The sequence below is a fragment of the Rhipicephalus sanguineus genome, chromosome 5, assembly GCF_013339695.2.
Source record: "Rhipicephalus sanguineus isolate Rsan-2018 chromosome 5, BIME_Rsan_1.4, whole genome shotgun sequence".
Lineage (NCBI taxonomy): Eukaryota > Metazoa > Arthropoda > Arachnida > Ixodida > Ixodidae > Rhipicephalus > Rhipicephalus sanguineus.
The window spans coordinates 146,843,396-146,870,294 of NC_051180.1; the positions used below are offsets into that span (position 1 = coordinate 146,843,396).

At 49.5% G+C, this 26,899-nt stretch overlaps 1 protein-coding gene across 2 annotated transcripts in view; it reads left to right on the forward strand.

Annotated features, from left to right (window-relative positions):
• The window catches only part of LOC119394319 (serine protease 30), a 179,311-nt gene that overhangs the window by 87,183 nt on the left and 65,229 nt on the right, over nt 1-26,899 (forward strand). Inside the window, exons 2-3 of one of the 2 annotated variants that reach the window (XM_049415742.1) lie at nt 23,813-23,961; nt 24,989-25,264. The exons of the other annotated variant lie outside the window; for it this stretch is intronic. Of the exons in view, the coding sequence (XP_049271699.1) occupies nt 23,862-23,961; nt 24,989-25,264 (376 nt within the window). The 5' untranslated portion in view covers nt 23,813-23,861. The remainder of the gene's footprint in view (nt 1-23,812; nt 23,962-24,988; nt 25,265-26,899) is intronic. 2 annotated transcript variants of the gene reach the window in all.

A 26,899-nucleotide genomic window follows, 5' to 3' on the forward strand; every position in this document is an offset into this window, starting at 1 on the left:
ATGAAGAAGCCGCTAAAGATGTTGCTGGGCTTCTTTGCCGTTCGCTGCTTGGCGGACAGGACTTAGGCGGCAGCGAATGGGATGCAGTGAAGGCCAGTGTCGCGGAGTGCTTTCGGGAGTGGGGCAAGCGGCGGGCACGCGAGGAGCGTGCTGAGATCAAAATCGTCTCAGACGCTATCCTCCTGCTCTCAAAGCCGCTGTCCGGTGGCCCCGGAGTAACCACGGCTCTGACTTCGCTTCGCAAAGAACTTAGAGTCCTGCTTCAGCGACGCTGGGACCGCTTGCGAGCCACAGCGCGTGCTGAGCAGTGGGAAATGGAGGCATGGTGTAGCAGGAACGTCCTTCGTAGGCACTTAGCTCGAAAGAGAGCGGTTATGACCTCTCTCACAGATCCAAGTACTGGCAATCTTGTTGAAACGCAGGACGGAGTTTTGGAGCTGGCGAGGCAGTTCTACAAGAACCTTTATGCCAAACCACCTTCCTCCCCGTACTCGTTTCCCTTCGTCAAGTCCTATGAACAGGTCGATATCTGCGACTCCCCACTTGTTGAGGAGGAGCTTCTTGCAGCCCTCAAATCTATGAAGCGCAATCGCAGCCCAGGCTCGGATGGCTTGACCGTTGAATTTTACGTCAAGTTTTGGAAGGTTTTGGGGAAGCCTTTTACCACTCTTGTAAACAGGCTTCTTCGTGAGGGGACCCTGTCAGCAACTCAAAGGGAAGGGCTTATCACTCTCCTGTGCAAGGACGAGTCGAGACGCACTGACCTGAGAGCCTGGCGGCCCATCACCCTTCTGAACTGCGATTACAAGCTCATAGCCAAGTGCCTGTCCGTACGACTCACTCCAGTGCTAAGCACGGTTTTGGGTCCGTACCAGGCATGTTGTGTTCCAGGGCGGTCCTGCCAGCTTCATGGCTTTGCTATCAGGGACCTGATCGAATGGGCGAATGCACGGAATCTCAGCGGCATTCTCTGCTCATTCGATCAAGAAAAGGCGTTTGACGTTATCAGTCACAGATACCTTTTCAAGGTTTTAAGAGAGGCCGGCTTCAGCGGCCAGTTTATCAGTATGGTTAGAGCTCTCTATTCTCGTCCCAGCTCGGCTGTTGTAATACAGGATCGCATCTCGGAGCCTTTCGACGTAGGTCGTGGAGTTAGGCAGGGGGACCCGCTCTCGCCTGCCCTCTATGTGCTTGCGTTCGAGCCGCTTCTGCAGAGGCTTTCCAGTGACAACAGCATCGGTCGATTTCCCCTTCCACCAGGTTCCCCTCCTGTCGCACTGTTTGCCTACGCAGATGACCTCTCCATTGTTGTCCCTGACGAGGCCACAGTTTGCACCGTCTTGGACGTCATGGAGGGGTACTGCTCGGCGAGCGGAGCCAGGATAAACAGGTCCAAGAGTGTAGTCATGTATCTGAACTCCGCTCCTTCCAGTCCGCGTCCTGTTCACGGCCTACCCGTGCAACAACGCCTACGTATTCTGGGTTTCCATTTCGAACCGGATGGCCTGACTACTGAAAACTGGAGGCTGGCTAAGCAAAAGCTGACCGACAGGATTCAGGAAATCAGTGCCTTGGGATGCCCATTGACGGCCAGAGTAACGATCATTCGATCGCTGCTCTTTTCTTTTCTGACCTATGTAGCTTCCGTTATGCCGGTTGCAACCCGAACCAAGCTAGTCTTGGAGGGGCTCCTCTTTCGTTTCCTATGGAGTGGCTCCTCTATGTATGTGGCGCGTCCTGTGATCAAGTTGCCCAGGAATAAGGGAGGACTCGGAATTCCCGACCTGGGCATCGTGGCCACTGCGCTGCATCTTAGATGGACACGGGTAGCTCTCGAATCGGATATGCTCCTAACTCGAAGCTTTGCGTCGTTTTTCCTAAGCACACGACTGCGGCTGTTCTCACCTGAGGCATTTTCTAACTCAGTGCCTCGGGCGGGAACTCCTTCACCCTTCTATGCGGGGGCCGCCACCACCTTGGCTCGCCTCCGTGATGCCAACCCAGGGATAGAGCTAGATTCTCTCGAGCTCCATGATCTAATCGACTTACTCACGCCGGACCTCCCGGCCCACTGTGTGAGATATGACCTGTCCCGCCACAGTCCTAACTGGAAGCTAATCACTGCCAGTTTTCTGGACGCCAAGCGCGCTACATTCATGTACCGCATGGCAAGAGGGTGCCTGCCCATAACATTCAGGCCCTTCACAAAAATCCCTACCAGAGGAAAGTGTCCGTTTTGTGGCAGTAGGGAGGATTTGGTTCACATCTTCTCTCAGTGTGCACTCCCAGCAGCCCTCCTTCAAAGGATAGCTAGCTTGTATGGCCACCCCGGAGTTCCATTCGAAACCGTTCGGTTCTTGAATCCCCTGCCTGCGCAGGCGGTTAACCAGTACGTGCTTCTTCTCGTCGAGTGCTCTTACCAAGTTTGGGTGGCACGGTGCGCTGCCGTTTTCGATGGGAGGCGGCCGGGTCTTCAAGAAGTACTTGCAAAAGTGCGGAAGGAGATCTGGTTTGTCCTCCACCGGGAACGGCAGCGCCTGGGCGTGAAGAAGTTTCTCGAGACCTGGCACCGTCCGGCAGTGATCTTTAGTGAGTCAGGAGGGCAGATCACCATCATCTTTTAATGATGGCTCCTTTTAAGGTACACCGAACTGGCCTAGCGTGCCGGTCACTTGTGTTTGCGGAACCAACAGCCCGAGCCGGTCTGGGTGCATGCGACATCCGTTGCTACACCGCGGTAATGACGGTCGAGGTCTCCGCTGTTGCTTACCCGTGCCTTGCATGCGCCCGGGTAATCCAGTCGCCTTGTTGGGCTCCACCCACGAGGTCCATGTCGGTCGTTTCCGTTCTGTGCTCGGTGACTCTGTTCGCCGCGACGGACGGCGGCCCCCTTGTCCGGGTAGGACACCGTTGGCCTTCGGCCACGCGGTACTTCCTGGGTACGTCTAGTTTGGGTGCGGCGACCAAGGTTGCCGCGCCAAACGGTAGCCCCAATGCGGTCGCAGTTCAGTGCCCGACGATTGGACTCGTCGAGCCGAACTGTGGCCCCCCCGTCCGGGTAGGACCCCGCCGGCTTCCAGCCGCGCGGTATTTCCTGGGTACGTCTGTTTTGTGTGCGGCGACTGAAGTTGCCGCACCAAACTGTAGCCCCATGGCCGAGTCTCTCTGGCGTGGGGCCGTGAGACTGGCTACGTCTGTTTGGCGCCTTGCGCCGAGCGGTAGCCCCCTTGTCCGGGCAGGGACCGTCTTTCCGAAACAAATCTTCCCCTCCTCAACCCGGGGGGGAGGTCGTGCCGGGATAGACGTATGGACGATGATGGGTTGATGAGTATCGTAGAACTCTGGGACAAAGTGCCTCCGGGCACCGCGTCTCCTCCCATCTGACAACGGCACTTCTTCTACCCACGTGCCAGCAGGAGGCCAGTGTAGCTGACCGTCTACGGCAACTATTTTAAAACCACTCCGCGCTGTCCATCAGGGAGAGTGGCCGAGAGAGATACTACACAGACAGCGACCAGACAAGCCGCGGAATGCACGCCCCCGAATCGGCCTTTTCTGGGACGCGGCGACTCGGGCTTTCGGTTTCTTTTCAGCCTACTTTTGGTGCAGACCGGCAGCGAGTGGAGATTAATATAAATATTACTTTTTCTTGTTTTTTTTCTCTCCACTTCCTTATTATTATGTTTATTCCGCGATCCGCAGCACGCCGACATCGTCTGACGCGCTTTGTATGCTCGACACGAGAGTCCTATAAACGAGAATGCAGGGCCGATGCGCCAACTTGCTCGAGGCTTCTTTTTTTGTCCCCTCGTCAGACGCACCTTCGCGGTGGAGTTTAGAATATTCAAGACACACTAAGGCACGGCGGGTGGAATGGCAAATGACAGCGTTGGTCGTCTCCTTCCCTTAATATTTTAGTCCGAATGCGGCCGTGGTAGCCGTATTAGGTAATAAAAACATCGTACAAACGACATGTGTGCACAAACACGAACACACAGTTGTCATCTGTTTGTCCAGTTGCACTGTAAGTCACTACAGCAGTCTACGAATAACTCGCGGAAAAACAAATAGACGAAACTTACATACACTCACATCACTTGACAACTGCTGCGACGTATACTCGAGCATGTGGCGGGCAGGCGTGGTGCCGCCCCAGATCGGCACATACACGGCTTCGAATTAACTCGTGATTTTTTCTTATATGTGCCAGCGAAAGGGTGCCTTTAAAAAAGCAGCATATATTAAATGCAGTAGTTCCTTAGCGCCTTACGCAGAACCAATTGTGCCACCTTCTGAGAAAGGATTCTTCACCGTGCGTTGTTATGTATTCTGACAGGCATCTAACAATGACCGGTGAGATTTTTCTGTAACGCAGGATAGCCAGCTCGCTGCGGTTGACGACAGGATACGGCTAAACAGCGCCGACGTCACAGCACGTCACAGAAAATACGAGCTGTGCAAACAGCCCCCGGCCCTCGCAACGACCAGTGGAAGAAACACTAACGTCTAATTTACGCCACAGGCCTCTGACTGCCGCAGACTCAACCATCGTGTGGCGAATCATTTCTCCTTTGCCGCAGTTAGAACATCGATTGATGGAAACCACTCCTCACCCCACTGCAACGATCGCAAGCGAATTGACAGTGCGTCCTATACCGCCGTAGTCAATCAAATTCTCTAGCCTCTTCTGGCAGTGGTTGTGGAGCAATTTTTTTTCACTTATTAGGCCTCCATCTCTGTCATAGGCAGTCGCACGAGAAGGGCAGGCGCCCCCCCCCCCCCGAATCACCTAGAAAGGGGGGAGGGGGCGCAAAGTGTGCCACATAACGTTAACTCAGTCGGCCCAGTCCCGTCATTGATTAAAGAGCAGGGTTATGGCCACGCAAGTTGTTGCTGTTTCGATGATAAAGGCGGCCGAAAGGCCATGATGTTGCATTCCAAGAACTGTTTACTTCCCATCTTTACTTCAGAAAAGCCAGGGACCAAAGGCAGGCCACTGTGATAAACACGTCATCGCCTCATCTTTATTTTTATTTTATTTTTTCATTCATTGCGAAGCATGTTGTGCTTGGGACTCGACCGACGAGAGGGAGGGGGGGGGCGGGTGCTGCGACTAAACGTTGACCCCTCCCCCGCCCCTCCCCGAATGGGAAACCCTGCCCACGCCTATGATATATGTTCCTCCTCGTCGGCAATGGCGCGACTGACCAATACTTCGCTAATTCGTGCAGGCAAAAGGTTTGCGAAATTCTCTTTCGCGGCGTCGCCGTCGGCTGTTCGCTTGAGCCCCTCTATAGTTCTTTCCAAAAAGCATGCGGTTGTTCTGCTTGTGGTCCCCTACCTTTCATGTGTGAATGCTGCTCACAGAGTTCAGCACCAGTATAGTATTAGGTTGTTTCGAAAAAAAATCCAATTCCATCCCAAGTGAAAGCTAGACGAACTGCAGAGCATTGATTCGCCTGTGTTTCCCTTGTGTATATATTGTGTTTATGTCCTCTTTTCTATTCTTTTGTGTTCTTTTCTTGTGTTTGTCGGCTCTTTTTTTTTTTTGCTCTTTTCATGTGATTATATGATATTCTATATAGTTTTCTGTTCTGTTCTTTCCTTGTGATTATCATATTTGTTCTGCGATTATCTATTTTCTGTTCTACGGTCTCCCTTCTGCTGTTATTCTACTGTTTACTGCTCCGTGCGCGTTGCGTCTAACTCCCGGCGCTGGTGTTTCGCCTCCGCTTCTCTCTTCCGTACATCTGTGACTAACTCTCGACGCTGGCGTTTCGCTGGCTCGGACAGACGAATTAACCCTTCAGCGACGCTGGCGTAACAAACGTGCATCACACATGGGACCTGCGTGACACTCACGCGAGACCGTGACAACAACGCGAGACATGAGACGACGACAGAGCGGTCCCGTGAACTTCTCCGCAGTTAAAAAAAATCACAGCATATCCACGGAGTGAATGATGATGAGTGGGCGAAGCTGCCGAGGTTCATCGGTAAACCGTGAATCTTCCGTGAATTCTGCCCAGTACATCATCACCGACGTGAGATCGGGCGCGTTTATACTAAAGGTTCGATGAGAGTTATGACGACTTGCAGCTCACTTTAATTTTACATGTACGCTGTGAATTTTCATTGTTTAGAAGACCATTGCTTTAGAAAACATCTGGCGTCTTTCGTTAAGCAGCTGGCGTCTTTTCGTTTTGCTTTAGAAACATCTGGCGTTCTTTCGTTTTGCTTTTAGAAAACATCTGGCGTCTTTCGTTGGTTTATTTCATCAATCAACGGCGTTTTGAACAAAATTTTTATTGTGTAATCACGCACAGGAGAAATCTCACCAGGCACTACCTTGGAGGTAAACAATGGCTGCTAATGGGAATAAGAGGCAGAAGAAGTCGGCTTTTAGCTAACACTTACACTTCTACTTCTACTAACGTTTCCAACTGGAACATGCCAATGGCTGGTAACGGGGAATGAGAGACAGAAGAATTCGGCTTTTAGTTAACGCGCACGCTGCGAATTTTTTATTGTTCAACAACGCACAGGAAAAATCTCCCACCGGCACCACCTTGGAGGTCAAGATCTGGTACTAGCGTTACGACTGGTTACGCACTACGACTACGAGGGACGAACGGGTGCCGCTTTAAGGTGCTTCGCCCCTAAAATATTTTGACGAGTGAGAGTTTTATGCAGTTTACTATGAGAGAGCTCAAGGCCGTCCCATATGCGCCATACATGTGTTTAATCAAAGAACATGTGTGTTTAGAAAATGTTCAACGATTGAGAGCACCATCCCAACTGCGAGATCGACTGTCTCGTGGAACTTGTGTTTAGAACAAAAAGTGGACGGTTTATAGAGTAAAAATGTGTACTATACTATGGGAGAGCAGTATGCTGTCTCGGTACCAACGGTTGACACATGAAGCATACGGGGTTTAGAAGAAATTATTAACGATCTAGACTATGGGACATCAGAAAGCGGCTGAATTTTGCGATCCATGCAATCTACAAAAATTATCACAAAATCACTCAGCGTAGTGGTCTTTAAGCAAACTACATCTCGCACAACCTTCATAGTTGCTCAGGGCAGATATCATTCTTCCAAAAATATTTTTTTCTTAACGTAGCTTGAGTACACATATTTGATGCAGCGACATGTATCATCCTGTCTTCTCGATGCGCCTTTTAGTGTTCTATAGAGAGAGAGTGTGGAGTGTGTGTGCAACTTTATTAAAGGGAAAGGGGGATCCTGGAGCTTCTATGGCTGGGGCCCTACGTCCAGGGCTTCACTGGCCTTAGCTGCCCGCCGGACGCGATCCAGGAGCACTACCTGCGCTCCCGGATTCGAGCTGGCGGGTTGTGCATCCCACTGCTCCGTACTAGCTATTAGAGGTTTGCCGAGAAATTGGCTAAATCACTTTGTTTATGATCGCACCCCCACGAGATGTGGTATAGAGTCGGTCTACCGCCGCACCACGGACACACGGCCGGGTAAAGCGTTGGATGTATCGCGTGTAATTTAAGTAGATGTGGGAATACGTCCGTCTGAATTTTTCGAAGGTTAGCGGCCTCTTCCCCATTGAGGGATCTATGAGGCGTATCACATTTTTGTCGCGTGAAGCGCTGGTGAGCAAGAATCGCCCCAGGTAGAATTGAGAAATCTAATGCGGAAAGGCAGGGAGGTTAACCAGAAAACAAATATCTGGTTTGCTACCCTGCACTGGGGAAGGAGTAAGGGGAGACAGAAAATTAAGGAAGAGAGGAATAGGATAGGGCGGGAGGGAAGCACAAACACACACACACACACACACACACACAGCAGTGTCACAGTCGTTCAACGAGAAAGGTCGCTCGCAGAAACTCCGACAGCGCCTTCGTTGCTTTCTGGCGTGGAGCTCGATCGTTCTGACATTCCCAGATTCACTGCTCAGAAACCGGCTGGTCGTCGAGGCGAGCAAACACTGCTGAGAGGGACACTCTCTGAGAGCTGTACTGAGGGCACTGACATAAGATATGTTCAATGGTTTCGTCATTGCCGCAGTGGTCACATGCAGCGCTGTCTGTCATTCCGATGCGGCAAGCAAAGACGTTCGTGAAAGACCCGAAGCCACATGCTGGAGAGAAGGGTTGTCTCGGATCGCAGTAGGCCAGATGGAATACTGAGTCGTAGGCACGGATCCAGGCGGTGAAGACGGGTGTGAAGAAAACCGGGCGTGTTCCACATAGACCTTGCGACATCATGCGCAAGCGTATTAATCTTTGCTGCTGCGTCGCTTCTTGATAGTGGGATAGGTTCCATCACGCCATTTTTGTGAGCATTCTTAGCTACATCGTCGGCATGCTCGTTACCCGATGATGCCGCAGTGGCCTGGCAGCCACTGAAAAGTTACATCATGCCCTTCGTGTATTAGTTGATAGTACAGTTGTCTTATTTCCAGCGCCAATTGGTCTTGAGGCCCACGACGTAGAGCAGTTCGAAGAGATTGCAGAGCTGGTTCGGATCAGTAAAAATGCTCCATTTTGGTGGTGCTTCTCGATCAGTCCTGCGGAGTGCGCTGCGGAGCGCCGCGAGCTCCGCGGCTGTCGATGTTGTCTTGTGTGACGTTCGAAACTGGATGTTTTAAGGACTTGAACTTAATATGGGTTTGTCTTGCTAGTTCCACCAAAGAACGATGCAGTGGATGGGGTTGCTGTTGCGAAGTAGAAAGGCTGGAAATTGGGAGCTTTAAAAAAATGCATGCGGCTGCACTCAACGTGAAAGCCTGCCCTTCAGCGACGCTCGCGCTCACGGGCAAGCGCGCGCTGGCGTTCCGAACGTGCAGCCGGCTCGGCGTCCATGGCGGGAAAGGAAACCTTCGTTTGTGATACAGAGGCACCCTTTCCACTCTTCACCCTCACTTCTTCTTTCAACCCCATTGCTATACATGCTATACACGGCTATGTTATGCTCTACCCTCCCCCTTCTCCTTTTCTTCCTGCTCGCCATCACTTCGCTTTTACGCTATCTTGCTGCACTATGCTATACACAGCTGTGCTACGCTGTACCCTCCTCCTTTCCCTCACACAAGTGCCCCTCACCCTCACTTCCCTTTCCATCTCCTTGCTGTACTGTACTATACATTGCTATGCTATGCTCTACCCTTCCTCCCCCTCATATCAACCTCACAGCACTTAAAAAATTCTGTAGTGGAGGCCGTGGCAAGTTCTTAGTAGTAAAGTTGAAGCCATCATTTGCCACTACTTTACCTCAAAAACATAGCCTTCTCGTGTGATGCCAGATTAGAAATAAAGTGTGTTTTTTTTCTGCTAACGTAAATACTGTGTTAATTATAAAATGAAAGAACGCTGTTCCGGACGAAAGTAATATGTCCGGATCAGTATTGGTAATGTGAACTCAAGCAAAATCTGGCAAGGCTTATATCACGATATTAGTAACACAAATGACGTGACGGACACGCCAGGGGGCTGTCCTGGTCGTTTGAATAAAATTTTATTTACAAGAATATACATGCACGCATGACATTTAAGCATGCTGCACTGAAAATTTCACTGGTGCCAACGTTTCGGCAAGTCAACTTGCCTTCGTCTAGGCAGCGAATTCCTAACGCTGGCTCCAGCAAGGTTCCCTGTTCAACGGTTTTTTCATCACTTCAAGCCTCCATCTTTTCCTGCCCTTCAAACATGCGCGGTAATGATATATTATGGACATGACATGTCACGACATGAATGACATGACAATATGTTAGCGTAGACATTTCTAGGTGGGATATATATCAACACGCAGGACATAATGTAAACGACCTGATATACACGCCATGACATGTACCGTATTTAGTCGCACAAAACCTACACTGGTTCACCAACTGGCATCTGTCGTTGTGTGATGGTGCCTATAAAGTATTTGTTAAATGTTGACTAGCACTGGTTAATGTTGATTAACTGTTGGTTAATGTTGACTAATATTGGTTAACGCTTGCTTGTTGGCTTATTGTGGCTAATTGTTGAGTGGTGTTGGCTAGTATGGGCCAATTTTATGTAGTGGTGACTAACTAGAGGCTGAAGTTGGCGAGCGCTAGATAGTGTTGGCTGTATATTTGTGCTTGCGAATGGTGTTTATAGTTGACTACCACTGCCTAACATTGGTTAAGTGGTGGCTAGTGTCCGCTATTGCCAGCAAGTGCTTTTTGGATGATATTGGTTAACCGTGGATATAATATTGGCCAGCACTGGCTGATGTGTACCAACTGTCGGCTAGTCCTCCCCAACGGTGGCTAACTGTTGGCTAGCTCTGAATAACATTGGCTAACTGGCTAGCACTGCCTAAAGTTTGTTAACTGTCCGCCAGTGTTGCATAATGTTTAGTGTTGTCAAGAGTCGTGTAGCGTTGCGTATCTGCTCTCTTAACAGTGTAAAACTGTGTGTACCCTATTATGACCGTGCCACTTTTAAAGCAATAGTTCAGAGGAGATCGGAGCCTTAAGAGATGAAAAATCCTTTAACACGGAGTGTCACTGGAGCAAGCGTTTCGACAAGTAGTCTTGTCTTCTTCAAGGCGGCAACTGATGTGCTTCCTCTTGTTCTTCGAGTCTTTTTCCTCTTGTTCTTCGAGCGCCTTGATGATGATAAGTGCGGAGCCCTTTAGGGGCACGGGCTGTCGTGTGCTGCCGTCGCTTGGCGTAACGCAGGCAAAACCACGTATAGAAATAAAAAGAAAGAGAAAGCAAGCGAGAAATAGAGAGAGAAAGAAAGAAAGATAAAAAATATGAAGAAAAATAGAAAGAGCAAGAAAGAGAAAGAAATAGAAATAGAGAGATAAAAAAACGGGAAAAAACGGGAAAAGAGGGAAAGAAATAGATGAAGAGGTAGGAAGAAATAAAAATAAAAATGAAGAGAGAAAAGAGAGAAAAAACGGAAAAGGGGGAAAAGAAAGAGAGGAGGAAAGAAAGAGAAAACCGCAGAGAAACAAAGCAGGCTGCCAAGGTCCGCACTTCCTTCAGGCTTGGCCAGGCCCGTAGCCAGAAATTTTCTTCGGGGTGGGGGGTGGGCACTTGATGAAAACCTTGACTATTTGAGAAAAACACCTATTTTTATTATTTATTTTTGGTAAAAACACGTACTACACCAATAATCCGAGGGGGCGGGGGGGTAGCCCCCCCCCCTGGCTACGGGCCTGGGCTTGGTGCCCCTAGTGCGAAGCTTCCTTAATTTTTTTTTTTATCAGAACGACGCCGTCGTTGCCGTTCGCGCGCAAATTCCCGCTGACGCCCCTGACAGGCAGCTTCTAGCGTAGAGCGCCCGACTTTGCCCATCGCCGAACATTGGAGAAAGACCGCCAGGCTTCTGGATCAGATACGTTTGACTCCTGCCGGCAAACGAATGCCTATTTCGCTCTTATTGCATAGTACACACGCAGTCCTCGGGACGTTCAGGCGAGTTTCTTACGACAGCTTAGTAAGAGAGCGTCTTCATTTTTAGTGGACCGGAGTTGAGTAGTGGAGCTTGCTCAATTTCTGTGGCATATACCCGCTAAGAGCTGCGGGCCGCGTTACGCCGATAGTCCCAGGAAAACCTCGACCATAAGCTGCTTCGCTGTTAAAACTCAGAGCCTTCCACTACTCCACTAATCCAGCGAAGGCTGCGGCTGCAAGTCGTACGGCAGCGGCTTCGCACTGTTTTCGCGCCCATTCGCGCGTTGTCGCTGCTTCAGTTCCCACTGTTCTTCCTTCGAGCCAAGGACACGCGTCCGTACCATAGTGAGTCCAACGGGTAACTGCTGATAACAGCGCTATCGCGATCTCTGCGTCACGAGACAAGCGGGCACAACGATCAGGGGGAAGTGTCGCAGCCGAGCATCGCGACCAAGGAGGATTAATCGCGACACTTGTGAAAGTGTCGCGATTGACGAGGGGGCGATGCGCGAGGGGCGCCAAAAATCGTTGTTCTGCGCGTCTTTTGTACAAACGCGATGCATCAGGTGCTATGCTGTGGAAACTATGCAGGAAGTTCGGTCAGCAAATGTATAACTCCACACCTCCCGTGGTCGACTGTTGTCGTTCTAAACGCTCGCACGAGCCTCCGCGTTCCGCGTCGCGACGGCGTGCAACTGAAACACAAAAAAAAGAACAAAAAAAATCAAGACGCTTAACGATGCAGCCGTATGATAGCAGGGTTTGTTTATTTCTAAGGCACGAAACATATTTATTTAATACTTAGCCTAAGCTAGAGCGAAATGAATAATCTATTCTGGGCGGTAAGAACATTGAACTATTTCTTAATGCGAACGCATACTGCAAGAAGTCTCACTAGCCTCCACAGCGTTGCACCTGATGTGTGAAACGGAGGATAGTTCCATACAGCGTCGCGGTAGAAAGTGCATGCGTGATGACTGTTCTGCTTTCAGTCATTGCTATGGCTATCAGTGATTATTTTGGTTGAACCCGCCCCTTCGTTGGTGAGGAATTCGTCGCGGACATTTAAACGACATCCTTCCCGTCATTTTTGCTAATTTGCAGTCGTTTGCTTGAAGCATGAGACGGAAGCTTAATTTCTTTTGTGCATTCCTTTTTACTGTACTGGTTATGAAAAAAAAAAAAACATTTAGATAGGCAGTAAAACTCTGCAGTTAAGCCAGATCGAGCACGGAGGCTTTTCAGGATGATTCAATCTAGGCGTGCTCTTGTAGGGTCGGCTTAATAGACAGTGATAGCGTATGTAGTGTGCCTGCACACATGTTGAGGGTCAGCAAACTAAGTGACTCATGTGACTCATCAATAGTTGTCTACATAGTAACCACAGAACACAATAGCGCTGCAGTGAGCATAGCAAACAGTACTCCATTTCCTTCTGCGACAGGGCTGTCACCGGACAAACTTCCCCGACATCTCTGCTTCTACATCGTGGCCTCGGAACGAAGCTCATCTAATACGGCGCTGGGTCAGTGCTTGCTGCAGCAAGCTCCAGTGTGTCCAACCGAGCGCATCAACCCTGTCCGCGAAAGGAAACGCAGTGGAACGCCTTTCGCGCGCCTCCGTCTACACACCACGCAGAAACCGTATCGTCGCGACGCCCCTTCGCGGCACGCTCCACTTTTCGCCACATTTCGAGGGGCGCAGAAAGTGCGCGCGCTTCACTGCGTTTCTCGCGGTTTCAGCCGCGCCGATCCAGTGAAGGCGCCGCGCGCAGAACGAGAAGGCCGCGACGGCGTTTGTCAGTTCGGCACGCGCGATTCGAGCGGGCGTCTTTTTCCTCATCGCTGTTTGCGGTCAGCCAAGTCGTCCGCGACGCGCGAGCTATCCTCGGCAGCGTGTCGTATCGCCAAACCGCGAAGAAGATGCTCCGGAGTGAATGCGCTAAGCATGTGCGGCCGCGTCGCGTGCTTTATAGACGAGGCCGCGCTGAGTCCGTTTCGAATCCAAGAAGGAAGCAAGTGAAAGAACCCGGACAATGAAAGGATGGTGTTGTGTGGGTGCTCGTCATGGAGGGCGACAGAGCAGAGTCCTCTTGTAAGCATGTCAAATTTTAACAGTGTCTTTAGGATTGCCTTGGCACAATCATTCGATGACAGCAGGCTTAAGGGCGCGGCGCACGGTTCCACTTATCGCTGATAAGACACGGCTAGGTGAAAGGAGACGCTACTGGAAACTCGTTGCGCATTTGGGATATTGCGCCACCAAATGCTGCTGATCCATGCTCCCGCGAGAGCTGCGGAAGATAGCGCCCGTTTTTCCTCATCCTCTAGAACAACGTGCATGCCTCCCGGCCCCCTTAGTATTTTCACGTTTTATGGATGTGGCCCCTCCTCCTTTCTCCTCATTGAAAGCGTCTTCCTCTTCTTCCTTATTAATGCATGAAAGAAGGGTAACGGATCGATGGGCCTCGTTCTTTGCTGGACACAACCTAACCTGTTGGCTCGATTAGGTAGTGCCAATATTCATGCGACATTCGCACGAATGATGCCAGTAACTGTACTTGCTTAAATGCAGTGCTTAAATAAGTTTGCCGGCTTTTTGTCCCTCTCAAGGTATTCAATATTTTTTTTTTTCACGTACGTAAGCTAACACCCAAGTTACTGCATAATTGAAGTTAGTGTCTACTTGCCTGTTTATCTACCGAGATACCACCGGTCTGATGAGGTGATATTTGTAGCATTTCAGTATTAGAGAGAAAGCAATGAACGTTTATTGTCGAAACAGAGTTCCGATTATCATTAAGAAATTTAAAGCAGTACCCCTCCTGCTAATTTGTCAGACAATGCGTGAGCGTCATTTGGAATTTAGGAAGGAAGGAAGGAAGGAAGGAAGGAAGGAAGGAAGGAAGGAAGGAAGGAAGGAAGGAAGGAAGGAAGGAAGGAAGGAAGGAAGGAAGGAAGGAAGGAAGGAAGGAAAAAACAAGCGGAAAGACGGGAAGGTTAGCCAGTGGCTGGCTACCCTGTGCTGGGGGAAGGGGTAAGGGGAATAAAAGATGATAGAAGAGAGATGTTACAAAATCAAGGAGAGCAAAAAAAGGAAAAAGAAAAACAAAGGAAAGGAGAATACGACACTGCTTAAGGACTGTCTGTAAGAAATGTTTTAGTGCATGCTTAAAAATAAAACACAATTTTAACTTTGCTTCTACATAATGTAGCGACATTTCGATGTGAACAATCAGAATACGCGTTATCGAAAGAAAAATTCACGTGACCAAAAATGTAGAATGCCGTCTTCACTTATAAGTATAACAAGTAGTTTTTAAAGCTTTCTTGACAACGATGCTTCAACTATATTGTGTAAATACTTCACCTCAACATCTATACGGTGTCGACGAGCGGTTGTCGTCACCGCCTGGTTGCACTGAAATTGTGCAACCGACCTATTCAGTTTCGAGACCACAGCGCAAAAGCTACGTTCACATTCAGAAGACAAATACATGGACGGGCGATGCACTCGCGACTAATTCGTTAGAGGAAGGTGCGCTCAATATAAGACGAGGGTCCCTAATTCGAACGAGGTGGCACACCGCTATGCGCGAGAAATGACCCGCCGCGCAGAGTCGGATACCGCCCCGTCGAGTTCGGACCTCCTGCTTCAAAACACGCGAGAACGCTTGGTCAGGTACAAAGACATCACCAAGCACTACCAGTTAGGCAGGCGGATATTGCCCCCACCTCACCCCAAGCTAAAACGACGCCAGGCAGTCGTCTGGCGACAGCTGCAAACACACACCTTCCCCAGTCCGGTGCGATTGCGGCACATTTTCCCTGCCCAGTACCCGAATGCTACTGGTAAATTATGCCAGACAACCAGAGCGACGCTCTCACACATGTTATGGGAGTGCCCTGTCACAGCAGCTCAGATGGCAGTAGCTCCGGATGCTCTCGCGTCGAGGGGGGCAGCCGCACTGGCGCAGCTCCAACTTCAAGACACAAGAATGGGCAGTCCAGCGGTCCCGCGAGGCGGCGTTGAGGCAAGGCCTCGAAGTCCCCTCATGGGAGACCTGAGCCCGGGTTATTAAACATCGCCGGACTTTCAATAAAGTTGTTTCCATCCATCCATACCTGCTAGCACAGACACGCACAGACAAGAAAAAGCCAAACACAGAAGGATATGCGCCACAAGCAGTTCTAGATCAGTTACACAAAGTAAAGCGTCTCATCAATGTGGCAGAAGAAAAAAATGCCCCCACCTCCCCAAAGGGGAGCGTGAGAAATGCGAATGAATTCTTGCGCCGAGAGTACAACGCGTAGTAATTTAATGGCGTAAATTAATGACGAGGACGAGGATTTGTACCGTAACCATTTATTTACACAGTTCAATCAGCACCTGTTGTGTTGTCATTGTACTGACGGGCCATAATCTCAGCCTTGTGGGTCGCTAAAGTGTACAGTCACAAGGGGCTTTGAGAAGGACATGGCGCACGTCCACAGTTTCGGGTAAAGGCAGGGATCAATTGCAACTGTCCGTGCATGGTAGTCCCGACATCTTGTCGGGACTCGGCGGAGGCACACTGCATAGAGTACTTTGTCCGGCATGTACTCCCACCAAACCCATCGGGTCGCCGCTCTTGCTTCTTTCTCAACGTCCCAGCGTTCAAGTCACCAAACCAACGGAATGGGGTCCAGATACTTTGGAAGGCCCACAACACAACTTTCCATAGCAAGCGTCCAGTTGCGCGGCAAAACGGCACGGTCCACGGAGCGGAGGTTGGGGGCGCGAGGTCACACACGGGAGTCACCACAAAGACTCCGTCTCCGGTGTAGGCAAGGGTGTACAAGTCCTTGCGAGCGAGTGGACGGGAGAATGAGGCGCAGGGAGGAGAGAGAGCGAACGGCGAGAGAAGGAGCGGCGAAGCACTGCACCTACCCTCTCCTACACTCTCTCCACACACGCGGGAGCTCCGCCGAGCTCTCGCGATGCGAGCGCCCTCACACGCCAGAGCGCGCTCCTCCTCTCCACTCACTCTCCGCTACTCCGCCCGCACCACCTGCTCCGGTTGCTAGGGGCGAGGATAAGCGCGCGCGCCCGCAGCTGTTGCTATGGGAGAGGGAGTGAGAGCGGAGAGATAACACCTGCCGACGCGCGGACACCGACAGACGCCTGACATGCCCCGACTAAGAAATGCATTCGCATTTAAAAATAAGAAAAGCAGTTCCAGCCCCTTAGAGTACCCTGCGTTGGCGCCGAGTACGCGAAAAAATGTGAGAGAAGGAACTAGCCCTACTTGACAAAGAGTCTAGGGCTAGAACCTCCATCAGCCTGCTCCCGCTAGTACCCACCTGATTCTTTTGCCAAGGCGAGCACCGCCAACCTGGGCGAACAGATCAGGCATCTAACTGTCGCACATCACACCAATGGCACCGTTATTTTGAGAGGGTCTTGGAATTCTGGTGCGTCATCTCCCTATGATCGCTCCTGTTCTCTTGACGGCTTATGAACGACACAGGTGATAATGGCTTAGTGAAACCCGAGCTATATATGCTTCCACATATAAATGCATGGGCTGCTCATTTCGTGGGTAAAGATTATTTTGCGTGCATAATTGTTGGCCATTATTTTTCTTATTACCAAAAGCTGTTCAGCAGAGCCGCAATAGCATAATGCTTGGCATCATTTGTGGCGTTTAAACTCGGCTACATGATTTCATTTGTAATTGCACCTAATAAATACATCTATCGTCTCTAGGTATGGGCTTCGTGCAAAGGTATAAGGCGCGCACAGACGAAACGAGAGAAAGGGAAAAAAGCATCGCAGGTAACAATCTCAGCTGATTTCAGGCAGCAAGCAGCATCTTTTTCTTGGGCGCGCTAGGGGGGGGGGGGGGGGCGTTGAGTGTGCCCAGCGCCCCCCGTCCCCCTGGTCGCGTCACAAAGAAAACAAGCGTGGCAATGGATGACAAATTAAAAAAATAATAAAAGGGGTGTCGCGCTTCTCACTGTGGCCTGCCTTTAGTGCCGATAGGGGGGGGGGGGGGGGGGATGCCTGTTTCAACTAAAGTTTCAACTAGGCCGACTTGCAGTATTGCTCTATAAGACCACTTTTCCGCAAGAAACGCGATAACGCTTTCAAAGCCTTCTGTGCTGAGGACGGTATTATTTAACGAACACATGCCAACCCCAGCCAACAGTAACCGACAGTAGTCATCATTATTCTACACTAACTGACGGACGCCATTATTTAGCCAATTCTAGTCCACATTAGCCAAATCTAGGCGACATCAGCCATCATTTACTCAACATTAAACCACAATTTACCCAACTCCGGCTAACACATTGGCCAGCCCTAACCTGTGCATGGTATTGTCACTTATTCCGGAACTGTAGGACTTTCTGTGCCCACTGTATACGGCATAGTTACTTGATACGGAAACGATAGCTATATAAGAATGGAAGCTTGAGCGAGTTGGTATGCGTTCATCTTTGTGGAACAGCGCTCACGAGACGACGACGAAGAAAGCAGGCACAGGACAGGCGCCTGTCCTGTGCCTGCTTTCTTCGTCGTCGTCTCGTGAGCGCCTTTCCAGATGAGCTAGCGCCACCGCGCGGATTTTTTCGGAAGGCAGGAGACGGTGGTGGGTTTCCCACTCGCCACGTTTGTGCGCATGTTTGTGTGGCTGCCGGAGCGTCGTAGTAGTGCGCCATGGAGAAAAACGGGCTAAGAGCGAAGAGCAATCGCACGTGCAGTGTGCCGCAATGCACAAATCGTGCAATATTTGGAAAAGTCAGCTTGCACCGCTTTCCAAAAGAGAAAAAAACGACGGAAGTAATTATGGACAATCAAGCTCCGCATTGGGAAAGAAGTTACAAATGGTCATATGTATTTCAATGAGGACAACTAATATGTGACTGCTAAGTAGAAACAGGTTATGAAAGTCACGGTTAGGAGTGCATCAACAACACCAGATGCAATTTCATTTCTTTATTGCAGTGATGCCTCTATGTTTGCTTTTTCATTGAAGCTTTTAGTACGGCATATCGCACACATTCACTGTTAGTCCCTCGGTGCACATTGCAGAAGACAACCAACAAAATATGATAAATTCATGTTGTTAAAAGGTTTTTAACCTGTTCCATATATCATGTTTTGCATAGAGCAGAGGAGACCGGCCTTGCATGTGCATTCTCCCTGAAAATAACAAATCAATGATAAGGCATGCGAACGACATAAAACTGTGCTATTTTCGCTGGGTAACATGCGACAGCCTGCCACATGCGTAATGAATCCGGGAAGCTTTAAGCACATAATGCTACTTTTATAACACTAGGATGAAGAAGTGACAGTGTCTCCCCACCACCCCAAGGCACGCGAAAACGCCAATCGTGCGGGAAGCTGGGTATTGGCATACCTCATCATCGCGCTCATATCTGCTGAATCGCCACTACATAACTGTTTCAGTGTCACTCTTGAACAGTCACTTCACAGCTAAACCGGCGCGGGGAACCACGTATCTCGCCGTGAATGCACACACTTCATTTTAGGCAGCGCAAAAGGGGGGACGGCGCTTTGTTTACACACGAGCGCTACCGCTGGTTTGTGTCAATTCTCGTACATCATATAGAGATTACAAAACGTAAGAAGAAATACTGACATTTACGGCACCGGTTGCGTTGCAGACTTGAACATTAGGCAGTTTTAGAATAGCGTACGCTAAGTAAGCGTTAGCGGCCCGCTATTTTCTTCACTTAACGGGAGCCCGCAAGCGGTTAGCGTATAACGCATGCGCAGTTGCGCGAAAACCCAACGCAAAGCTTTGCGTACGCTATTCTAAAACTGCCTATTTATTCTATGCGGTGGGCCTTTTATGGCACTTGTCTGCAGGCAGAGGGACTCCACATGGACGGCCGCGCGCTTGTCGTCTCACGTACTCCACAACATATTATATAGCCAGCGTTAAAAGCTGCCTCTCCTTCGACAACACATCTCTGTGTTTCCTTGGCAAGGTCAAGGATCCGCGCTTAGAGATACCAGAGGCCCGTAAGCCGCCCGGTTCTCGAGACGTGCACGCTTTCGTGTCGCTTCCATCACCTCTCGACCCGCCATGTTGAAACGTTCTCCGCGCCCCCTATAGGTGCTGGAAAGTGCGAATACTTGTCAAACATGTATGCATACTTGCTGCTGCAGCTGTACTATCCGGCTCTCTTTTATCGCCGACAATGTGGTGTGGATACTTGTTGCGCCGACTGGAGGCTGTACAGCAGCAGGTAATGCAGCAGATGTACTGTCTAGCTTTATAGCATTGAACTGCATGGTATTGATACTTGCTACGTCAACAATATTGTCCTGCTTTTTTTTTTCTCCGACATTATGGTATGGGCACTTGTTGCGGCAACTGCTCTAGCCAGCCTCTATAGCTTATCGCGCGCCGCGAGGTGAGTGATACTCTGACACAAACTCCTAATAATGCGTAATTTCTTTCGTTACACTCTATACAATAGTTCTCGTAGAGACGGCAATTAATCAAGCGTTAATAGAGGCGGTTGCTACGCTTATCGAACCAATTATCTACGCGTCCAAACTTCCTCCCGGTATTTTGCTTCGCTCGCTTCGGTGAACCCATAAGCGAGGTCGTTTCGCTCCTCGAGGAAGCATTCGTCGACGCTAGCTTGCAGGAAGCTGTCGGCGTAATCTGTAACGTTATACAAAACGTCACAACCTTCATCATAGCGAGTGTCTTTGCGGCACCGATCTGCCACGGGAAGGCGCTGGAGGGAACGCTTCGAAGCTCGGCGGCAGCCGTTGACCCTGTTACTGCAATTAGATGCGGGGTTCCCTCGCGGGTGTATTGACTCTGCTCTCTAGTTTTCTAGTTTCCCTCCTCAGGTCACGTGGTATTGCGAACGCGGCAATAATGTGGATGCATGACTGCGTTTAGCAGCTGCAGCACTAAAAGTAGTTCTTTCGTGTCCCGTATCTGAATGCCGCGAGTTGATCAGCCGCGCTGGCGTCGTGAGTGTTTGCTTTACCGCTATAATTTCGGCCACGAATGCAATCGCGCCGGGAAACCGCCGCGCTTTTGAAGAGGGGGTTGACCGGATTTCGTTTTTTCCTTTTGCGCAACGCCGCTGTAAGTTAGTTCAACGTCTGTTCGTGGATACATACTTAAGAGCGGCCACGTTGTTCGAGGTCACGCATTTTTTTGCAGCTGGTGTAGTATAGACGCGTGTGACCCGAGCTTCTCACATCCGATCGCAGCGTATACGAAAGTGGGTCTGTAAGCATCGCAAGAACGTGTTGGGCGGCGGCTGCGCGGTCCTTAACCCGTTGAGGCGTGGCGTCAGATTATCGCCCGTTGCGTGATCTGACATTGGATTCCCTCGATGGGTCGGGACCGCTGACCCTTTCTTCAAAGAGAAAAGCGTGACAATAGAATTTGAGCACCCATGCGAAGAGCGCACTCTGAGTGGTGCCGTCAAAAAACCCATTACCCCTTCACGATGGCGGCACCCCTTTTTTTCGTTTTTTTTTTAAGAGCCGAGGAACTCAATAAAGAATCTCCTTCGAGCAGAACGGCAATTCTGAACAAGTACGCTCCGATTTTTTTTTCCTTTGTACGAAGATTTTTTTGTTTTCTTTTGTTTTTCTTTTCTATTTTAACGAAAACGTCAAGGGGACAATGCCTTCTCGAGGTCGATGCCTCTGATCTTAAAAGCGTGCCGTTATGTAATCAATGGCAAAGAGGCAATACGTGTGTGTCAGTATAGAGTGCCTTTTTTTTTTTTTTACTGAGGTTGCGCGTCATTGGTGCTATCTCTCGCTTGCGTTGCCGACATCCTTCTAAGCCAGATCCCAAAATGCGGGATTGCAGAGCAGCTCGTAAAACCCCACATATTATTATTGTCCACGTCGTCCATGCATCATCAATGTCGCATCGAAGGCACGCGAGCGCCTGCCGCCGTGGCCACTGTTATTTTTCTCGTGATCACGTGGTATGTGCGATCTAATGCCTCAAGGACTAAGGGCGCACAAAGCTGGCGAGGTCACGGGATATTTCCGCTTCCTTTACTTCCTTTAATCACGCGAACGCCAGAAGTACGAAGTGAGCACGAAGATTCCGCAGCCCTATAGGCACGCTAGTTTGCCGACAATGACGAAGTACCCACCCCATGATGATGGTAAAGATTATACCTCAGCTCTTTGTAATGGATTGGCACCTTTCAACCACCCACTCGTTATGCAATTCACATGGTGTGATGCTTAGTACGATTCTACGCTTCTGCCACGCATTGTTGCATCTGTTAACGTGACTTCTTACCCGACATGACGACTGTACAGGGTCTTTTTCCAAAGTGGTTTGCAGCGCAGTTAGGAGGATACGCAAGACTCTGAATTTCTGCAACACACTGATAAAAGCTAAGTGGTGCGTCATGATAACGCGCTACAGCATAACGAGCTGTCTCTGAGAAGCTCCATTTCCATGACAGGTGACGATTGGCATGTCAGACGAGGAAGTCTGGCGACGACAACACCGAACAAGCAGGGTTACGAGTATAATCAATACCCCTGCAAGTTACGGACAGAAAATCCGGCAAAGTGCCATTCGGAGCCTGTGTTTATGCTCAGCCTTCTATAGCAACACCGCCACTGCTCCGACTGTTATCCCCTCTTGGCCGAGCAACGGGGAAGCCGGCTGGTTTCTTTGCTCTCGCTGAAAGTGCGACCACGCTTACGAATGAATAGCGAGCGCCGTTTCACGCTGCCTGGGTGGACGCGTATAAAAATAGCGCGCCCCGGTGTAGCTACACTTTCGACGTGCGTACTGAGATTTCCTTTTGCTTCTTTTTTTTCCCCACACACCATAAAGAAGTTATACGCTCTCTCTCTCATAGCCTAAAGCCGAGCTCGGCGCAAACCGCGCAGCGCTTCTGCTCCATGAACTGTGCATGTAGCATACATCCATTACCTGTGCATGTTACATACTATTCCGAGACGCCTTCGACTAGCGAGAATGCCATCATGTTTATAAAAAACGAGAAACAGCGCGATCCACAGGACAAGAGGACGGACACTGACCGGATTAGCATGTCCTGTTGTCCAGTGGTTCGCGCTGTTTCTCGTTTTCTATGAATATGTACCAACCGGCCCAAAGCACTCTAGTGCCATTCATTAATGCTCATATGTTGCAGCGGTTGTGGAGTAAAAAGCCTGCGGAGGTGCGAGCCCCAATAAGCGACACAGTCTTACCCGTGTTGCCATTAACGGGATGATAAACCTGAATATAAAACAGTCGAACAGTGAGTGATAGAAACGATTTCTAGGAATGCGAAATGGGTCAACGGCACTTCTGATTAAAGTTTCACTGTTAAGGAAGGCCTTGCTATTGGATGTGTCGACGCCATTTTGTAACTACCACACCAGCTTCCTATCACGTCTTGGTTTCGTGCAGCATTTTCACGGTGGTAATTCAGTGCTTGTCAATACACATAAATACGGTTAGACTAAACTGTTTTATTCGTACATGTGACCTTTAGGGAACGTTTTTGGACAAGAACAAACAAATATAAATGTACAACGAAATTCATGATGTATCATTTTAACATCGCAGGCTTTATTCGCGCGATGATTCTGTATAAAACCTGAAGTAAGTTAATTTCGCATGTTTGACTGTTTGTTCATGTAGCAATAATCAATTTAGGCGCGATGTATGCCCTGCAGCTCTGTCAACACACGGTATCGTTTGCTGAACCCGCATATAACGAAGACATGTACTATAGCATTATCGCGTGTGCCTTTGTATCCGTGCTCCCAAAGCACCTTATTTTGGCATGGTTGTTCACGAAGGGAAGTAAGCATTACTCTATTATGCATAGTCCACGATCGCAGATGTCGGCATTGTCGTGTCGCGCATGACGCAATCGGAGCTAATTTTATCCTATATCTCTGAGCGTTTCGATAAGCTTACCTCGGAAGTGCGTTTCTCGATCCCAGAGAGCTCGCTCATTCATGTTAGATATAATGCATCAAGCTCAAACCTTTTCTCATAAGGCTTGCAAGTGCGTTTACTAACGCTTGCACTCTTGTTCGGCTACGGAACCTCCTACTTCACCAGGTAGGGTAAATAGTGCCATGCTCTCAGTAGTGCAACTCCAGGTAGTCTAAACTATTCCGGAGTCTTATGAAAGGACAGCGCGATTTGTCGCTTTAGCCTTCAATTATGTGATCATACAAACTACTGCCCGGCTTCCCATCCTATTTCGCAGTTTTCTGTTACGGCGTACCTCCTAACCAACCAACTGTGCCATTTTCAGAGCGTCAAACGCTTGTTTAAGTCAATGTGACACTGCTATTAACTACTATACGAGCGTGTACATTAAGCGACGGCTGTCCTCCTTTTGTATGCGCAGACGGGCAGACGGCGGCGGTGCCGTGCTGCTGCCGGGGCGCGGGGGCGCCATGCGGCGGTGGCGGCCGCACTCGTGGTGGGCGCTCCTGCTGACCGCCTGCTGCTGCCTGCACCTGGCCGACCCGCAGATACACCTATACGTACCAGCGCGTGAGTATACGCACGGCGTCATCATATAGTGCGTGTATGACAAGCGAGCCTAATAGGATTGATTGCAGTGGCACCAACTACGCGACAAGACAGGACACAATGTAAAAAAGGAAACAGACGAGCGCAGATTTCACCCTGAAACTAATTAAACAAAGATTAGCTCATGTAGTATACAGGCGGAGTGTCTTTTTACTACCACGGCTAATATACAAGCGTAGGTGAACAACAGATCAATCCAGATCCTTGCATTGAATTTGGCCCGAGCAGAAGTATCTACAATATAGAAGATTCCAGAGAGGGTGGCCAACGTAGCCATTATTCCTTCTGCTGATATAGAATGCACAGATAATGCAACGTCCTATGAATCTTCCCCCCCTCTCGACGAAACTCCGACATCCATATAAAAGACGGTGCGTGCAGATTAATGCGGCAAAAGGTGGAGAGTTGAAGGTGTAGCAGTGTTGGATAAGGCCAACAGTAAAGACTTTCCGATGCGTAAAGGGAGGATCCAGTCGCACATTTTTACGGTCCCTTTTCTTGGTTCGAAAGAAATGATAAGAAAGATTGTAGACTTGGTATACGGTCAGTTGCGGTTGAACGAGATATATCGCTGGGGCCAATGTTCTGGTGACAGGGCTTGTCCTCACGCTGCAATGTTATTTGCAGAGGCCTCTTCTTTGACTACTGTCCATAATTTACGGGAAAAAGGGACACCTGTTCTCGGCACAACATGATAGCACATGAACACCTTGAGTCAAGCCTTTAATAGGGAGGTAGGCGGGTGTCCCACTTTTCTCTCGCTAGGTCAAGAACTGTAAATGATGAAGGCAGCACTAGTTGTTCCATGGCAAGGCAGCAAACGGAGCTAGTTGTTACATAGTCTGCGGTAAAACGCGCTGGTTGTGGTATCGAGGAACGCGGACACACATAGAAGGTTAGTTTAAAGACAGTACGGATTAAACGATAGTACGAGACGCTGCCACGGAGCACCATTCTCTTGCTCACCCATTGAGTACACACTGCGCAGACCTTCCGGAGGAGTCCGGCTACTCGAGTCGCCAGGGCCAGTGCTCGTACGGTGGCGACGACCGGTGCACGTTCGTGCTGCTCTGCCTGCTGTCGGGCGGCACGGCAGCCGGTCGCTGCGGCAACAGCCTGCTGTACACGTGCTGCGTGCGGCCACCCCGCACGCGATCCTCGCTGCCAGCCGACCACGCGTCGGTGCAGGCGCTCCAAGCGCGGAGTCCGGCCGTCGCGCGCACAGCCACGCAGCGAAAGTACTACAACGTGGACGACGAAGACGGTGAGTGACCGAATGCGACAGGCATTGTATTTCTCGTAGATGTTGTGTACAATCTTCAAAATGTAAGAAGTGCTTACAAAGCGCTTGCAACACGGACAACAAAGGTAGACACACGATTCGTTGTGTGCCTGACACACAGGTACATCATGTGCCTATACCTTTCCCTTTATTGCCCGTGTTGTAAAGCGCTGTTTTTCACTTCGTGCAATGCAGCGCCAACTGGTCCAATGTCGCGTCCACTCTTCCACTTTTATACACATAGTATATATCTGCACTGTACCCCCGACTTCCACTGCACACTCCTTAATGATACTAGTCAGATTATCATTTATTGCGTCAACGCTAAGGTCGGTTTCCTCGGTTAAAGCCGCGTACCTATTCTGAAGTGAAACTCTGAATTCCTGTACTTTCCCTCTCAGAGCTAGTTCATTAAACGGCTTTTTGCGTATCAGTTTCTTCCGTTCCTTCCTCACGTCTAGTTGAATTCTAGATCTTACCATTCTATGGTCACTGCATCGGACCTTGTTAACTACTTCCACATCCTGTACAATGCCCGGGTGGCCGCACATTATGAAGCACTGGTAAGCTATCCCAAGAGACAAAAAAACTCATTGAGAAACGTCAAGCTATGAAAGCCTCAAATGCAACAGACAAAATAGAGCTGGAGGAGCTTTCGAAGTTATATCAATAGGCGTAAAGTAGCCGACATAAGAAAGCATAATATGGAGAGAATTGAGCATGCTCTAAAGAACGGAAGAAGCCTCAAAGCTATGAAGACAAAACTGTGCATAGGCAAAAATCAGATGTATGCATTAAGGGACAAGGAAGGCAAGGTCACAAACAATATGGATAGAATAGTTGAGGTAGCGGAAGAGTTGTACAGAGATCTGTACAGCAGCCGAGGCAGTCAGGATGATAACGTAAGAAGGAGTAATAGCGCAGAGGAATCTGACATCCCACCAGTACTGACAGGAGAAGTAAAGAAAGCATAAAGGGAATGCAAAGAGGCAAAGCAGCTGGTGAGGATCAGGTAACATCAGACCTGTTGAAAGACGGTGGAGAGATTATGTTAGAGAAACTGGCCACCCTGTATACGAAGTGCCTCTCGGCGGGGAGGATACCAAAATCTTGGAAGAATGCCAACATCATCTTGATCCATAAGAAAGGGGACGTCAAGGACCTGAAAAATTACAGGCCCATAAGCTTACTGTCCGTTGTCTACAAGCTATTTACAAAGGTAATTGCTAACAGAATTAATACGACCTTAGAGTTCAATCAACCAAGGGACCAGGCAGGATTTCGTACAGGATTCTCAACAATAGACCACATTCATACTATCAATCAGGTGATAGAGAAATGCGCGGAATACAACCAACCCCTATACATAGCCTTCATAGATTACGAGAAGGCATTTGATTCGGTGGAGACATCAGCAGTCATGCAGGCACTGCGGAATCAAGGCATCGACGAAGCCTATATAAACATAATGGACGAAATCTACAGCGGATCCACAGCCACTATAGTCCTCCATAAAGAAAGCGACAGAATCCCAATAAAGAAGGGCGTACGGCAGGGAGACACGATCTCTCCAATGTTATTCACCGCGTGTTTACAGGAGGTTTTCAGGGCACTAGA